General features: G+C 38.7%; 1 protein-coding gene across 2 annotated transcripts; it reads left to right on the top strand.

Moving 5' to 3' along the window:
* Window positions 1–410: 410 nt before the first annotated feature.
* On the top strand, window positions 411–18,158 carry LOC133655211 (transmembrane protein 180-like). Of its 2 annotated transcripts, XM_062055176.1 has the most exons (9): window positions 412–572; window positions 6,172–6,423; window positions 6,482–6,561; window positions 8,180–8,629; window positions 8,693–8,813; window positions 15,132–15,228; window positions 15,739–15,910; window positions 17,081–17,274; window positions 17,339–18,158. In XM_062055176.1, exons 2-9 carry the CDS (start codon window positions 6,277–6,279, stop codon window positions 17,581–17,583), a joined length of 1,506 nt encoding a protein of 501 aa, XP_061911160.1. In that variant the 5' UTR covers window positions 412–572; window positions 6,172–6,276; the 3' UTR covers window positions 17,584–18,158. The 2 variants fall into 2 exon arrangements, with proteins under 2 accessions (XP_061911159.1, XP_061911160.1); XM_062055175.1 differs by having other exon boundaries at window positions 411–572; window positions 8,180–8,813.
* The last annotated feature ends 668 nt before the right edge of the window (window positions 18,159–18,826 follow it).

The following is an 18,826-nucleotide window of genomic DNA, read 5'->3' as shown; positions in this document are numbered from 1 at the left end:
TCTCGTGCGTACGAGAAACATGTCAAAAAAAAAAAAAAACATTATAAAAAAATAAATTTCCCCCATGTCCCTTTAGGGGCTCCGTAATATTCTATTACTGTTAAGCAAACTATGAATAATAAAACATGTGTCCTTTGTCATAGCTACAAGTATGACAAAAAAGTGGGTGAAAATGAGTGGTATTCAGTGAGGTAAGATGAATTAAATGCGCAGACAGTTCATTGCTCCTGCCAAATGAATTGCACTGAGTGGAGCGGATCACCACTCCAAGATGGCGGCCCCGCGTCTCGTCAGCGCCAGTAGGCAGTAGCGCTCCATGCTGCGTCTACTCATAAGATGTCTACGCTGGCTTGTACCAGTCTGCCCTCTGCCGGAGGAGAGGCGCAACTTCCCCCGCCTTCAGCGCTGGAGAAGCGGACCGCGAAACCTCCACCGTCGCCCCGGCGACGAGAAGCGCGGCTTGCGGTCGTTATGACGTGGATCACCGCCCTCGCTCCCTGCCTCCCGAGCGCCAGTCGCGGCTGCTACTAAGCGAGCAGGAACCCTCTCAGGTGACCTGGTTAACATTGAAGGTGAGTTACGTCTCATTGCCAACATACTTTTGTGTTAGTAGAATCAATAAGTTGTTTATTTACTTTAGGTTGACTAGCTAGCATGCTAGCGTTACCAATGCTAACTAGCGCTAACTGTGGCTAATGGTTTATAACTGCTGGTTAAGCAACACTCGCACTAATACTAGCGACTTTAGTGATAAGAAGTCGACTCTAAATCGATACTTTAACAAGTTAAAGTCGCCAACCAAGCGTTTGGTTATGTAAATGTGATGTGATTATTATCGATCTGGCTACGATTAGCTGCTGCGATCATCTGTTGAGCCACATTCGCTCTTTTCCAATCGCAATCATTAAAACATGTCAACAATCATACTCATACAAGAATAAAAGATGCTTGAAAATAGATTTTTTTCATGAGCGTTTTAGTCCGTGTAGTTTAAAGACCAGTGTTTTTCAACCACTGTGCCGCGGCACAGTCTGGTGTGCCGTGGGAGATGATCTAATTTCACCTATTTGGGGTTAAAAATGTGGTGAGTGCCCCTTAAAAAAGGCATTGTAGCTTAGGGAAGGCTATGCTAAACGAAACTAAAACTGAACTGGCTACAAAGCAAACAATAACAGAATGCTGGACGACAGCAAAGACTTACTGCGGAGCAAAGACGGCGTCGACAATGTACATCCGAACAAGACATGACAATCGACAATGTCCCCACAAAGAAGGATAAAAACAAAGCAGATGCGGGAAATATCGCTCAAAGGAAGACATGAAACTGCTACAGGAAAACACCAAAAAAAAGGGGAAAAAGCCACCAAAATAGGAGCGCAAGACAATAACTAAAACACTACACACAGGAAAACAGCAGAAAAGTCAAAATAAGTCAGGGTGTGATGTGGCACACGTGTTAAAAAGTTAGCATGCTAATGTTAGCATGCTGACAGCAAGTTATTAAAAAGAGAAAAAAAACAAAGCGTCTTTAAATATGTGTTTTAGCATTTGTATTAGATGCCATGATGACATCACCATATTAAAATAATATTAATTACAATTAATATACCACCGCTGTTCTTTGTTGCAAATGTAAAACAGTTGACTATTGTTGTTATTTATAATCATGTTTATAAGCACAGTATTGTTTGTTTTGATGTCCTGGGAGATTATAGAACACAGATGTTGTTTTTTCCAATGTAAAAGTACATTTGACATGTTTACATGGTTTTAAAGAAGTGTGGAGAACTGACATTCCTAGGTGAGGTATCGACTAGTGCGGGAGTCTGCAACCCGATGCCCTAGTGCAGGGGTCACCAACCTTTTTGAAAGCAAGAGCTACTTCTTGGGTAGTGATTCATGCGAAGGGCTACCAGTTTGATACACACTTCAATAAATTGCCAGAAATAGCCAATTTGCTCAATTTACCTTTAACTCTATGTTATTATTAATAATTAATGATATTTACACTTAATTGAACGGTTTAAAAGAGGAGAAAACACGAAAAAAATGACAATTACATTTTGAAACATAGTTTATCTTCAATTTCGACTCTTTAAAATTCAAAATTCAACCGAAAAAAAGAAGAGAAAAACTTAAAAAAAAGAATTCATGGAACATCATTAGTAATTTTTCCTGATTAAGATTATTTTTAAAATTTTGATGACATGTTTTAAATAGGTTAAAATCCAATCTACACTTTGTTAGAATATATAACAAATTGGACCAAACTATATTTCTAACAAAGACAAATCATTATTTCTTCTAGATTTTCCAGAACAAATATTTTAAAATAAATTCAAAAGACTTTGAAATAAGATTCAAATTTGATTCTACAGATTTTCTAGATTTGCCAGAATATTTTTTTTTAAATTTTAATCATAATAAGTTTGAAGAAATATTTCACAAATATTCTTCGTCGAAAAAATAGAAGCTAAAATGAAGAATTAAATTAAAATGTGTTTATTATTCTTTACAATAAAAACAAAATAAAATACTTGAACATTGATTTAAATTGTCAGGAAAGAAAAGGAAGGAATTTAAAAGGTAAAAAGGTATATGTGTTTAAAAATCCTAAAATCATTTTTAAGGTTGTATTTTTTCTCTAAAATTGTCTTTCTGAAAGTAATAAGAAGCAAAGTAAAAAAATTAATGAATTTATTTAAACAAGTGAAGACCAAGTCTTTCAAATATTTTCTTGGATTTTCAAATTCTATTTGAGTTTTGTCTCTCTTAGAATTAAAAATGTCGGGCAAAGCGAGACCAGCTTGCTAGTAAATAAATAACATTTAAAAAATAGAGGCAGCTCACTGGTAAGTGCTGCTATTTGAGCTATTTTTAGAACAGGCCAGCGGGCTACTCATCTGGTCCTTACGGGCTACCTGGTGCCCGCGGGCACCGCGTTGGTGACCCCTGTCCTAGTGGCTCCCTGGAGCTTTTTCAACAATGTATGAAAATAGAAAAAAGGGGGGTGAAATATATATTTTTGTTTCTTTAGACGGACAAACATGACACAAACTTTCGTAATTGTTAGAAATCCCACTCTTTGTATCAAACATGCTTCACTGATGAGAGGATTTTGCCGAGTGCTGTGTTGTCCAACTAATTTTGGCTGTCCTTGAACTCACCGTAGTTTGTTTACGTGTACAACTTTCTCCGACGCTGCCACAGAAAGATGTTTTATGCCGCTCTTTCTTTGTCTCATTTTGTCCACCAAACGTTTTGTGCTGTGCGTGAATGCAGTGTTGATGTTATTGACTTGGGTGGAGTGCTAGTCAGGTATATTTGCTAAGCTAATTTAGGCTAGCATCATTATGACTCGTTTGTAGGTATATTTGAGCTCATTTAATTTCCTTTACTTACAGTATGTCCTCTGTATATTTCATTTATGTCTGCGTGTCTCATGACACATTATCTGTATGTAATATTGGCTGCATTTCTCATAGTTTTTTGTGCGCCATGTTGTTCCAGACCACAGCAAACATTACCCAGCTTGCAAAGATTGTAAAAAAAATCCATTCGAAGAAGACAGCCTGTCGTTTTCTTGGACTCTTGTAAAGAACATGATGTCATGGCTGTCTTGAGTTTACAATCATTTCTACAACTCTTATTTTTTGTAGGCTAATATAGACACTTACATCATGTGTTGCCTTCATTATAACACTTATATAAGACTTTTAAAGTAATTTTGATAGTAGGCTAATATAGACACTTACATCATGTGTTGTCTTCATTATAACACTTATATAAGACTTTTAAAGTCATTTTGATAGTAGGCTAATATAGACACTTACATCATGTGTTGTCTTCATTATAACACTTATATAAGACTTTTAAAGTCATTTTGATAGTAGGCTAATATAGACACTTACATCATGTGTTGCCTTCATTATAACACTTATATAACACTTTTAAAGTCATTCTGATAGTAGGCTAATATAGACACTTACATCATGTGTTGCCTTCATTATAACACTTATATAAGACTTGTAAAGTCATTTTGATAGTAGGCTAATATAGACACTTACATCATGTGTTGCCTTCATTATAACACTTATATAAGACTTTTAAAGTCATTTTGATAGTAGGCTAGTATAGACACTTACATCATGTGTTGTCTTCGTTATAACACTTATATAAGACTTTTAAAGTCATTTTGATAGTAGGCTAATATAGACACTTACATCATGTGTTGTCTTCATTATAACACTTAAATAAGACTTTTAAAGTCATTTTGATAGTAGGCTAATATAGACACTTACATCATGTGTTGCCTTCATTATAACACTTATACAACACTTTTAAAGTCATTCTGATAGTAGGCTAATATAGACACATCATGTGTTGCCTTCATTATAACACTTTTAAAGTCATTTTGATAGTAGGCTAGTATAGACACTTACATCATGTGTTGTCTTCATTATAACACTTATATAAGACTTTTAAAGTCATTTTGATAGTAGGCTAATATAGACACTTACATCATGTGTTGCCTTCATTCTAACACTTATATAAGACTTTTAAAGTCATTTTGATAGTAGGCTAATATAGACACTTACATCATGTGTTGCCTTCATTATAACACTTATATAAGACTTGTAAAGTCATTTTGATAGTAGGCTAATATAGACACTTACATCATGTGTTGCCTTCATTATAACACTTATATAAGACGTTTAAAGTCATTTTGATAGTAGGCTAATATAGACACTTACATCATGTGTTGCCTTCATTATAACACTTATATAAGACTTGTAAAGTCATTTTGATAGTAGGCTAATATAGACACTTACATCATGTGTTGCCTTCATTACAACACTTATATAAGACGTTTAAAGTTATTTTGATAGTAGGCTAATATAGACACTTACATCATGTGTTGCCTTCATTATAACACTTATATAAGACTTTTAAAGTCATTCTGATAGTAGGCTAATATAGACACTTACATCATGTGTTGCCTTCATTATAACACTTATATAAGACTTTTAAAGTCATTTTGATAGTAGGCTAGTATAGACACTTACATCATGTGTTGTCTTCGTTATAACACTTATATAAGACTTTTAAAGTCATTTTGATAGTAGGCTAATATAGACACTTACATCATGTGTTGTCTTCATTATAACACTTAAATAAGACTTTTAAAGTCATTTTGATAGTAGGCTAATATAGACACTTACATCATGTGTTGCCTTCATTATAACACTTATACAACACTTTTAAAGTCATTCTGATAGTAGGCTAATATAGACACATCATGTGTTGCCTTCATTATAACACTTTTAAAGTCATTTTGATAGTAGGCTAGTATAGACACTTACATCATGTGTTGTCTTCATTATAACACTTATATAAGACTTTTAAAGTCATTTTGATAGTAGGCTAATATAGACACTTACATCATGTGTTGCCTTCATTCTAACACTTATATAAGACTTTTAAAGTCATTTTGATAGTAGGCTAATATAGACACTTACATCATGTGTTGCCTTCATTATAACACTTATATAAGACTTGTAAAGTCATTTTGATAGTAGGCTAATATAGACACTTACATCATGTGTTGCCTTCATTATAACACTTATATAAGACGTTTAAAGTCATTTTGATAGTAGGCTAATATAGACACTTACATCATGTGTTGCCTTCATTATAACACTTATATAAGACTTGTAAAGTCATTTTGATAGTAGGCTAATATAGACACTTACATCATGTGTTGCCTTCATTACAACACTTATATAAGACGTTTAAAGTTATTTTGATAGTAGGCTAATATAGACACTTACATCATGTGTTGCCTTCATTATAACACTTATATAAGACTTTTAAAGTCATTCTGATAGTAGGCTAGTATAGACACTTACATCATGTGTTGCCTTCATTATAACACTTATATAAGACTTTTAAGTTTTTGCGGCTCCAGACAGATTTTTGTTGTTGTATTTTTGGTCCAAAATGTCTCCTTCAACATTTAGTGTTGCCAAGCCCTGCACTAGTGCACTAGTGGACTGCACTAGTGCACTAGTGGACTAGTGCACTAGTGGACAAGTGCACTAGTGGACTGGACTAGTGCACTAGTGGACTAGTGGTATGGTGACAAGCCTTCTGTGTTGTGTTCCCCCCCAGAGGAGGAGCCCTGCCTGCCAACACTAATGACAAGTTAGCTGTGGTGGCCGTGCAGTAAAAGCAGGTGTGGCGGCCATGAGGAGGCGGTGATCGTGTGGAGGAAGAATGGGCCGGAGCGTCCTCTCCACCGCCGTGCTCTACGGCTCCTTGGCCCTCTTCACCTCCGTCCTCCACAATGTCTTCCTGCTCTACTACGTGGACACCTTTGTGTCCGTCTACAAGATCGACAAGGTCTCCTTCTGGGTGGGCGAGGTAGGTGGCATGAATATGTAGTCGGGTATGGAGCGCCCCTTTGACTTTGTCTTCACAGACCGTGTTCCTGCTCTGGAACAGTTTCAATGATCCTCTGTTCGGGTGGCTGAGTGACCGCACCTTCCTCAGCTCTCCTCAGTGAGTGTCTGCACCCTGGCCTGCTTCCACCACACCCACACACATACAGTACATATTACCACCCGCTGCCATCAACAGTATTTGCGCAATGTTTGCTCTCGAGGTTACATAAAGGGCCACAATGGGAATGTGTTTGCTTAGTGTCAGACTTGCTCCAACAGCAGTTCCACTTGAAGTCTGCCAGGTGGCGCTAACAAGCGTTTCAAGGTGTTGTCTCACTCCTTGTTATTGAGGGCCACCTCGCAATTATGGCTGCCCTCGGAGTGCCTATCACGCAGTTTTTTAACCTGCATTTGGAGATCTTTATAAACCAGAGGTGTCCATTAGGTCAGTGGTCCCCAACCACCGGGCCGCGGCCCGGTACCGGTCCGTGGACCGATTGGTACCGGGCCGCACAAGAAATTTAAAAAAAAATAATTTTTTTTTATTTTTTTCATTTTTTTATGAAATCAACATAAAAAACACAATATATACATTATATATCAATATAGATCAATACAGTCTGCAGGGATACAGTCCGTAAGCATACATGATTGTATTTATTTATGTAAAAAAAAAAAAAAAAAAAAAATTTTTATTTTTATGAAATCAACATAAAAAACACAATATATACATTATATATCAATATAGATCAATACAGTCTGCAGGGATACAGTCCGTAAGCACACATGATTGTATTTATTTATGTAAAAAAATATATCTATATTTTTTTATTTTTTTTATGAAATCAACATAAAAAACACAATATATACATTATATATCAATATAGATCAATACAGTCTGCAGGGATACAGTCCGTAAGCACACATGATTGTATTTATTTATGTAAAAAATAAAATAAAAAAAATTTATTTTATTTTTTTTATGAAATCAACATAAAAAACACAATATATACATTATATATCAATATAGATCAATACAGTCTGCAGGGATACAGTCCGTAAGCACACATGATTGTATTTATTTATGTAAAAAAATAAAAATTAAAAATAAAATAAAAAATGAAATCAACATAAAAAACACAATATGTACATTATATATCAATATAGATCAATACAGTCTGCAGGGATACAGTCCGTAAGCACACATGATTGTATTTATTTATGTAAAAAAAAAAAAAAAAATTTTTTAATTCCCCCCTGTGTATCTCAATTTAACGTCTCCCATTAAAATGAATGGAAATCAGTTTTATAGGTGCCTGCCCCCCAACTCCAAATCACCACAATTTTAACACCTGACATGCCCTTTAAAAAGAAAAAAACACTTTTAGATAAGAAATATTGTATAAAAACAATACAATAGAACAGGGGTCCGATCAGGATTGAGGATTTGGCGACCCCTGCTTTAAAACATCACTACTTATCAGTAGCTTGTGTGCTATTGTGTGCCGAGCTGTTGTGTAGCTGCTAAGTCCCAGTAGACCCAGTGGACCCCGACTTAAACAAGTTGAAAAACTTATTGGGGTGTTACCATTTAGTGGTCAATTGTACGGAATATGTACTTCACTGTGCAACCTACTAATAAAAGTCTCAATCAATCAATCAATAGCATGTTTACCTTTTGTAAATGACTGGACTAATGACTGTACGTGCAACTCTGTCTGTGTGTTGTGGTCCAGGACCGGCTCCCAGGTCACGTCCCCAGAGGTGGTTCTGAAGCGGCTGAAGGCGCTGTCCGCCAACGGGCCTCTCCTGGCCCTCTCCTTCCTGGCCTTCTGGGTGGCGTGGGCCAGCCCGGGCCTGCAGTTCCTGCTCTGCCTGTGCCTGTACGACGGCTTCCTCACCATGGTGGACCTCCACCACAGCGCCCTGCTGGCCGACCTGGCCGTGTCCGCCGCCGACCGCACGCGCCTCAACTTCCACTGCTCGGCCTTCAGCGCCCTGGGCTCGCTGTCCGTCTTCCTGTCCTACTCCTTCTGGGACAAGGAGGACTTCCACGCCTTCCGCCTCTTCTGCCTGGCCCTGGCCGCCTTCTCCATCCTGGGCTTCTTCCTCGTCTCCGGGTTGCTACGGCGACGTTTTGAGAAGGAAGTCCGTCCAAGACACGAGGAGGCGCTGGCGCTCAAAGAGTACGTGACAAAAGGCGCATCTTTATTACAAAGTTTGTCTTCTTCTAATCTTCTGTGTGGCAGGCTGAGTGTGGGCAACGCCCCGTTCACCTCTCCTGAGCACCCCGTCACCATCCAGCAGTACCTCAAGCAGCTGTCCAGACACAAGAACTTCATGTGGTTCGTGTCCATGAACCTCATTCAGGTGAGCTTTCCTCACTTCAAACCTTTTACTACTACTATTTAGGGTTGTACAGTATACCACAACTAGTATAGCACCGCCACACTAATGATGCATATTCGGTACTATACCGCCTCTGAAAAGTACACGTCCCCCACCCTTCCGCGCCCCTGTCGTCGTCATGTCGTGACATTGTTGGTTTTATAAGCAGAGGAGCATGTTGGGCAGCGCACACACACAGAGTACTTACAAGCAGACACAGTGTGGAGACAGAAAAGGGAGAATTAGACGCATTTTGGTGTAAAAAGTCAAGATAAAGGTGAAGTTATAACACTGAAACACCCTCAGGAAGAGCTGCTTTAAGACAGGGCTAACATCCATCCACAGTGTTTTAACTACTTCTAAATCACTAATCCTGGTCTACATGGCGACAAATAAAGTACGTTTCTTACAAGTAATCAATCAATCAATCAATGTTTATTTATATAGCCCTAAATCACAAGTGTGTCAAAGGGCTGTACAAGCCACAACGACATCCTCGGTACAGAGCCCACATACATACATACATACACATAAGTAGCATTATCACTGGAGGATGAGGAATAGCTAAACATGCTTCACTACACACCGTAGGAGGATACAATAGCTCACCTGTGTCACAATGTAAACAAACGCCATGGGGGACATCCACTACAATGATACCAAGTACAAGAGCGTATCTAGCCAATACTACTATGATTACATCAATATTTTTTAGCATCACAAAATCTTTTTCGTTTTTTTTTTTAAATTAATATAATGTTTATAAAGTCAGTAAATATGTCCCTGGACACATGAGGACTTTGAATATGACCAATGTATGATCCTGTAACTACTTGGTATCGGATCGATACCTAAATGTGTGGTATCATCCAAAACTAATGTCAAGTATGAAAGAAGAGAAGAATAAGTGATTATTACATTTGAACAGAAGTGTAGATGGAACATGTTAAAACAGAAAATAAGCAGATATTAACAGTAAATGAACAAGTGGATTAATAATCATTTTTTACAGTTTGTCCCTCATAATGTGTACAAAATAATAGGTGTATAAATGACACAATATGTTACTGCAGACTAATTAGGAGTCGTTGTTTGTTTACTTACTACTAAAAGACAAGTTGACTATTTTATTGAAGGACTAAATCAATCAATCAATCAATCAATGTTTATTTATATAGCCCTAAATCACAAGTGTCTCAAAGGGCTGTACAAGCCACAACGACATCCTCGGTGTCGAGTGGGTCTGACATAATATTGTGAAAGTCCAACACATCAGCGAAAGTCCAGTCCATGGTGGGGCCAGCGGGAACCATCCCGAGCGGAGACGGGTCAGCAGCGTAGAGATGTCCCCATCTGATGGACAGGCTAGCGGTCCACCCCGGAGCAGAGTAGAAAAGAAAAGAAAAGAAACGGCAGATCAACTGGTCTAAAAAGGGAGTCTATTTAAAGGCTAGAGTATACAAATGAGTTTTAAGATGAGACTTAAATGCTTCTACTGAGGTAGCATCTCTAACTTTTACCGGGAGGGCATTCCATAGTATTGGAGCCCGAATAGAAAACGCTCTATAGCCCGCAGACTTTTTTTGGGCTCTGGGAATCACTAATAAGCCGGAGTTCTTTGAACGCAGATTTCTTGCCGGGACATATGGTACAATACAATCGGCAAGATAGGCAGGAGCTTGACCGTGTAGTATTTTATACGTAAGTAGTAAAACCTTAAAGTCGCATCTTAGGTGCACAGGAAGCCAGTGCAAGTGAGCGAGTATAGGCGTAATATGATCAAACTTTCTTGTTTTTGTCAAAAGTCTAGCAGCCGCATTTTGTACCAACTGTAATCTTTTAATGCTAGACATAGGGAGACCCGAAAATAAAACGTTACAGTAATCGAGACGAGATGTAACGAACGCATGAATAATGATCTCAGCATCGCTTGTGGACAAAATGGAACGAATTTTAGCGATATTACGGAGATGAAAGAAGGCCGTTTTAGTAACACTCTTAATGTGTGACTCAAACGAGAGAGTTGGGTCGAAGATAATACCCAGATTCTTTACCGAGTCTCCTTGTTTAATTGTTTGGTTGTCAAATGTTAAGGTGGTATTATTAAATAGATGTTGGTGTTGAGCAGGACCGATAATCAGCATTTCCGTTTTCTTAGCGTTGAGTTGCAAAAAGTTAGCGGACATCCATTGTTTAATTTCATTAAGACACGCCTCCAGCTGACTACAGTCCGGCGTGTTGGTCAGCTTTAGGGGCATGTAGAGTTGAGTGTCATCAGCATAACAGTGAAAGCTAACACCGTATTTGCGTATAATGTCACCTAGCGGCAGCATGTAAATACTAAAGAGTGCAGGGCCAAGAACCGAACCCTGGGGAACTCCGCACGTTACCTTAACATAGTCCGAGGTCACATTGTTATGGGAGACACACTGCATCCTGTCAGTAAGATAAGAGTTAAACCAAGACAAGGCTAAGTCTGACATACCAATACGTGTTTTGATACGCTCTAATAAAATATTATGATCAACAGTATCGAAAGCGGCGCTAAGATGAAGAAGCAGCAACATAGATGAAGCATCAGAATCCATCGTCAGCAATAGATCATTAGTCATTTTTGCGAGGGCTGTCTCCGTAGAGTGATTTGCCCTGAAACCGGATTGAAAAGGTTCACAGAGATTGTTAGACGCTAAGTGTTCATTTAGCTGCTGTGCGACAATTTTTTCGAGAATTTTCGAGATAAACGGTAGGTGGGACACCGGCCGGTAGTTCACCATGAGGTCAGGATCGAGGTTAGGTCTTTTTAGTAGAGGATGAATAACCGCTTTTTTGAATGCTAGAGGAACAGTACCAGAGGAAAGTGATAAGTTTATAATATTTAACACTGATGGACCTAATAAAACAAAAAGCTCCTTGATAAGTTTCCCAGGAATTGGGTCAAGTAAACATGTTGTTTGTTTTGTCCCATTTACACATTTTAACAATTCCTCCAATGTTATTTCATCAAAGAGAGAGAAACTATTTTGGAGGGCAATGTCCGTCGTATATACCGTCGTATTTGTGTTAATAGAACCCAGTTGTAGCTGAGATTCATTGTCTTTAATCTCTTTTCTAATGACTTCAATTTTCTTATTAAAGAAATTCATAAAGTCATCTGCTGAGTGGGTGGAGCTACTGGGAGGAGTCCCTTGTTGGGTTAGCGATGCTACTGTACTAAACAAAAATTTAGGATCATTTTTGTTGAGGTGGATGAGATTTGAGTAATATTTAGCTTTAGCTGAGGTAAGCATGCGTTTATAAGTTGTTGTTACAATAAAGACAATAATGACATTTTTTGTGCTCTCCTTTATTTAGAAAAGTATCGAAAAGTACCGAAAAATATCAAAATAATTTTTTCCTAACATCCACTGTAATGATACCAAGTACAGGAGCGTATCTAGTCGATACTACTATGATTACGTCTACATTTTTTGGCATCACAGTATCTTCTATCGTTTAAAAAAAATTCATATAATGTTTATAAAGTCAGTAAATATGTCCCTGGACACATGAGGACTTTGAATATGACCAATGTATGATCCTGTAACTACTTGGTATCGGATCGATACCTAAATGTGTGGTATCATCCAAAACTAGTGTCAAGTATCAAAGAAGAGAAGAATAAGTGATTATTACATTTGAACAGAAGTGTAGATAGAACATGTTAAAACAGAAAATAAGCAGATATTAACAGTAAATGAACAAGTGGATTAATAATCATTTTTTACAGTTTGTCCCTCATAATGTGTACAAAATAATAGGTGTATAAATGACACAATATGTTACTGCAGACTAATTAGGAGTCTTTGTTTGTTTACTTACTACTAAAAGACAAGTTGTCTATTTTATTTAAGGACTAAATGACAATAATAAACATGTTTCATGCACACTAACATTTTTTGTTACAATAAAGACAATAATAACATTTTTTCTGGTCCCCTTTATTTAGAAAAGTATCGAAAAGTACCGAAAAATATCAAAATAATTATGGTACCGGTCCCAAAATATTGGTACTAAACACTACTACAGTAGAACTTCAATCACCAACTTGAATAGGGTTCTTAAATCAACAAGTTTGTATTGTGAAGAAAACTTGTCCTTAAAGGCCTACTGAAAGCCACTACTAGCGACCACGCAGTCTGATAGTTTATATACGGTTGATACGGAAGTATTCGGACCCATTGAATCCAATACAAAAAAGCTCTGTTTTCATCCCAAAATTCCACGTTATTCTGGACATCTGTGTTGGTGAATCTTTTTGCAATTTGTTTAATGAACAATGGAGACTGCAAAGAAGAAAGATGTAGGTGGGATCGGTGTATTAGCGGCGGACCACAGCAACACAACCAGGAGGACTTTGAGGATAGCAGACGCGCTAGCCGAACGACCTCACCTTGACTTCCTCCGTCTCTGGGCCGCCGACCGCATCTGTGATCGGGTGAAGTCCTTCGTCGTACCGTCGATCGCTGGAACGCAGGTGAGCACGGGCGTTGATGAGCAGATGAGGGCTGGCGTAGGTGCAGAGCTAATGTTTTTAGCATAGCTCTGTCGAGGTTCCGTAGCTAAGTTAGCTTCAATGGCGTCGTTAGCAACAGCATTGCTAAGCTTCGCCAAGCTGGAAAGCATTAACCGTGTACAGTGTTTCCCACACATTCATTTATTTGTGGCGGCCCGCCACGAAAGAATGACGTCCGCCACAAATACAAATATTTTTTTGTTTTTTGTCCTGTCCAGCTTCTCAGGCAAATGATATAGTTGATGTAGATGCCCATATAGGCTGTTCACATTTACTTTACAAAAGAGAAGTGTAGGATACTTCTCTTGTTGCCTTATTTGTATTTGACCACTACTGGTTTCTGTTTATTTGTTACTGACTATGGCAGGACACCTCTGCCTCTGTTTCACTTTATGTTGCTGGTAAATAATATGCTTGTAGTAGTAGGCTAAAGTTAAACGATTTAGTATGCACTAATTAAAGGGGCAGAGCTTTAAGAGACATTTTAGCTTTTATATTTTATAAGATATATTTTTTGTAAGAACCACAATGAATAAATATATTTCAGTGAATAACTTATTGTTCAAATATGTATATAAATATGTACATAAAGTGTTGTAATTATATTGTAAAATGGATGGATGGATGGATGGACGTTTAAAACAAAACTGTTATTATTAATTAGTAAGTATACATTTTTTTAGCCTTTTTAGAGAAAATCATATCATTGTAGTAAATTATGCAAATTACTCGACGATGTCATGGTGACCACGCCCATAGCCACGCCCCCACCGCCACAGGTATCTTGGCAGTTTATGGGAAACACTGGTGTATTTACATGTCCAGAGTTTGGTAGTATTGTTGATCTTCTGTCTATCCTTCCAGTCAGGGACTTATTTGTTTTGTTTCTATATGCAGTTAAGCATGATGCTATCACGTTAGCTCAGTAGCTAAAGAGCGTCACCGATGTATTGTCGTGGAGATAAAAGTCACTGTGAATGTCCATTTCGCGTGCTCGACTCTCATTTTCAAGAGGATATAGTATCCGAGGTGGTTTTAAAATACAAATCCATGATCCACAATAGAAAAAGGAGAGAGTGTGGAATCCAATGAGCCAGCTTGTACCTAAGTTACGGTCAGAGGGAAAAAAGATACGTCCTGCACTGCACGCTAGTCCTTCACTTTCACGTTCCTCATCCACGAATCTTTCATCCTCGCTCAAATTAATGGGGTAATCGTCGCTTTCTCGGTCCGAATCGCTCTCGCTGCTGGTGTAAACAATAGTAAAATGTGAGCAGTCCTTCCTCGGTGTCGTCACGCTACTTCCGGTAGGGGCAAGGCTTTTTTTTATCAGAGACCAAAAGTTGCGAACTTTATCGTCGTCGTTCTCTACTAAATCCTTTCAGCAAAAATATGGCAATATCGCGAAATGATCAAGTATGACACATAGAATGGATCTGATATCCCCGTTTAAATAAAAAAAATGTCATTTCAGTAGGCCTTTAAGAAACAATATAAATATGAATCATGTGTTCTAGCCTCCACAAAAGAAGAGATATGTTCCAAATAAACTGAACTGATCATTAATTCTTGTACTTTCTCATGTATTTGATTGTTGGTACTATTAATGATTGTGTTTCCACAGGTCTTTCACTGCCACTTCAACATGTGTGATTGTTGGTACTATTAATTATTGTGTTTCCACAGGTCTTTCACTGCCACTTCAACATGTGTGATTGTTGGTACTATTAATGATTGTGTTTCCACAGGTCTTTCACTGCCACTTCAACAACAACTTCTTCCCTCTTTTCCTGGAGCACCTCCTGTCAGACAACATCTCCGCCTCCAGCGGCTCCATCCTCCTGGGTAATGTGGATAATGCATATGTTTAAGAGTTATTTCTTTATTCATAATCATGTTTGAATCAGCTCATATTTTTCCATGTGTACTCTGTATACCAGTTTCTCTTTGTCTTCAGATTGCCTGTTTAGACAGGGTCGTAAACCATCAGGAATGTGAACACAACCCCCAAGTCTCTCTTCTTATCAGTGTTGAGAGGAGGGGGGGGGGGGGGCTTTCTTTGTGTGAAAAGAGTTGCTTTTTCCTTTGGAATGCCAGATCAACTTGGGCTACGCATTTGTATGTGTTGTTCGAGGCTGGTCTCTATTCTCAAATATTTGACAATAAATTACAAAATACCTATTCTGTGCTTGGTGGTACCTTTGAGTTCAGTTTATATGTCATCTAAGGAACTTGGGACTGACCAGCGTTTTACATCCCACTTGGAGGAACATCTGGTCAAACGCAACAGTAACCATGACAACGCAGCCACACGACTGTGAAGACAGATGTTGATGTTTGTCTCCCACGGTGCAGGCATCTCCTACGTGGCCCCCCACCTCAACAACCTCTACTTCCTCACCCTGTGCCAGCGCCATGGGGTCTACCAGGTCATCCGCTGGCTTTTTCTGCTCAAACTGGGACTGAGTGTGGCCATGCTGCTGGCGGGGGCCGACCACGTCTTCTTGCTCTGCATCTTCATCGCCAGGTGAGTTAGGGGGGACCCCATCCCATATTAACATTGTGGGCTGTAGTTAGGGGGGACCCCATCCCATATTAACATTGTGGGCTGTAGTTAGGGGGGACCCCATCCCATATTAACATTGTGGGCTGTAGTTAAGGGGGACCCCATCCCATATTAACATTGTGGGCTGTAATTAGGGGGGACCCCATCCCATATTAACATTGTGGGCTGTAGTTAGGGGGGAACCCATCCCTTATTAACATTGTGGGCTGTAGTTAGGGGGGAACCATCCCATATTGAGAAATGTTGGAGAAGTAGAGGTGAAAAGTTCCTGGTAATCTTCATGTTGGTTTGAATGTCCAGGATAGATGTTTGTAGTCATGTTCCAGGACTGAATGTCCAGGATAGATGTTTGAATGTCCAGGATAGATGTTTGTAGTCATGTCCCAGGACTGAATGTCCAGGATAGATGTTTGTAGTCAAGTCCCAGAACTGAATGTCCAGGATAGATGTTTGTAGTCATGTCCCAGGACTGAATGTCCAGGATAGATGTTTGAATGTCCAGGATAGATGTTTGTAGTCATGTCCCAGGACTGAATGTCCAGGATAGATGTTTGTAGTCATGTCCCAGGACTGAATGTCCAGGATAGATGTTTGTAGTCAAGTCCCAGAACTGAATGTCCAGGATAGATGTTTGTAGTCAAGTCCCAGAACTGAATGTCCAGGATAGTTGTTTGTAGTCAAGTCCCAGAACTGAATGTCCAGGATATATGTTTGTAGTCATGTCCCAGGACTGAATGTCCAGGATAGATGTTTGTAGTCAAGTCCCAGAACTGAATGTCCAGGATAGATGTTTGTAGTCATGTCCCAGAACTGAATGTCCAGGATAGATGTTTGTAGTCATGTCCCAGAACTGAATGTCCAGGATAGATGTTTGTAGTCAAGTCCCAGAACTGAATGTCCAGGATAGATGTTTGTAGTCATGTCCCACAACTGAATGTCCAGGATAGATGTTTGTAGTCATGTCCCAGAACTGAATATCCAGGATAGATGTTTGAATGTCCAGGATAGATGTTTGTAGTCATGTCCCAGAACTGAATGTCCAGGATAGATGTTTGTAGTCAAGTCCCAGAACTGAATGTCCAGGATAGATGTTTGTAGTCAAGTCCCAGAACTGAATCTGTGTCCCCGCAGTAACCGGGTGTTCACGGAGGGAACGTGCAAGCTGCTGAAGCTGGTCATCTCCGACCTGGTGGACGAGGACTTTGTGGTCAACCGCCGACAGCAGCCGGTGTCGGCGCTGCTTTTTGGGATGGTGGCGCTGTTGACCAAGCCCGGGCAGACCTTAGCGCCGCTCTTCGGCACGTGGCTGCTGTGCGCCTACACAGGTACCGCCGGCCAACACCACCCACACCACCATCTCTGCACGGCTCACTACCTTCTGCTCCCTAGGCTACGACATTTTCCAAAGGGAACCCGCCGAGGACATACCGGGACCCCACGTGGCTCCGGGCTCAGGGACCCCGCCTCTGCGCCTGGGTTGCTTCCACATGCTGGTGTTTGTGCCCATCACCTGCGCCCTGCTGCAGCTGGCCGCCTGGTCTCGCTTCACGCTGCACGGGCGCAAGCTGCGGGGCATCAAGAGCTCCAGGCAGGGCGCCCAACACGGCGGCCTGGTGGACGTCAAGGCCATCTGACGGAGCAGGGGAGTCCAATCTAAAACATACGGGGGCCATTTTCATATTTTCAAAACCAATACATTACATAACGTAACCATTCGGGTCACTTTTGGTTAACATTAAAGGTCCCGGTCATTAAACTGTTAAAAATAATATTTTGTTATACCTTCAACACTTAAATATCTATAGCTCAACCTCAAAACTATCTGTTGCCAAAATCTTATTGATTTTTCTTCAGTTTTTTGCCCAAAACCCTCCTTTTTATGGAATAAACCAAAATATCCAAATGTGAAGTAATTTTAGCCATAAATAATGCTTTGTATTCATTATTGTTTTTTGACTGTGTAAATCCAAAAGGCCTACACCGACACTCATAAAATTGTTAAAAATAAGTAATATATTTAATTTTTACTTTCAACGCTTAAATCCTTGAAGCAACTTCCGATCCATCTGTAATCTTAGCCATAAGTACGTAAATAATTCATAACAACAATGCTTCGTATTCATTGTTTTTTGACTGTGTAAATCCAAAAGGCCTCCACTCATAAAATTGTTAAAAATAAGTCTTATACTGTATATATATATATATATATATATATATATATATATATATATATATATATATATATATATATATATATATATATATATCGCTCCCAGTCTGTGGAACGCTCTCCCTGACCACCTGAGGGCACCACAGACTGTGGATGGTTTTAGAAAAGGCTTAAAAGCCCTTCTTTTTAAAAAAGCATTTTTTTTTTATATATATATATGCATACTAGTTATAGCTATTTGGCTGTTCTAGTTTTTATTTTTATTTTTATTTTTATTTTTATTTTTATTTATTTATTTTTTTAATACACTGTAGCACTTTGAGATTATTTACTCAATACAAAGTCCTTTTTACAAATAAAATCTATTATTATTATATCAATATATCAAATTTTTACTTTCAACGCTTAAATCCTTGAAGCAACTTCCGATCTATCTGTAATTGTAGCCATAAATACATAAATAATTCATAACAACAACAATGCTTCGTATTCATTATTGTTTTTTGACTGTGTAAATCCAAAAGGCCTCAACTCATAAAATTATTGAAAATAAATCATATATCAATATATTTTATTATTTACTTTCAATGCTTAAATCCTTGAAGCGACTTCCGATCTATCTGTCGATTATTTACATTTTTGATGAGTAAGAGTAATAAAATAATACTAATACTAACATAAACGTACGTGTCCTTAATATAGCATAT

This window comes from Entelurus aequoreus, linkage group LG08 (assembly GCF_033978785.1).
Source record: "Entelurus aequoreus isolate RoL-2023_Sb linkage group LG08, RoL_Eaeq_v1.1, whole genome shotgun sequence".
Classification (NCBI taxonomy): Eukaryota; Metazoa; Chordata; class Actinopteri; order Syngnathiformes; family Syngnathidae; genus Entelurus; species Entelurus aequoreus.
Note: the sequence above shows the minus strand (reverse complement) of the source record. Positions and strands in the feature narration are given on the sequence as shown.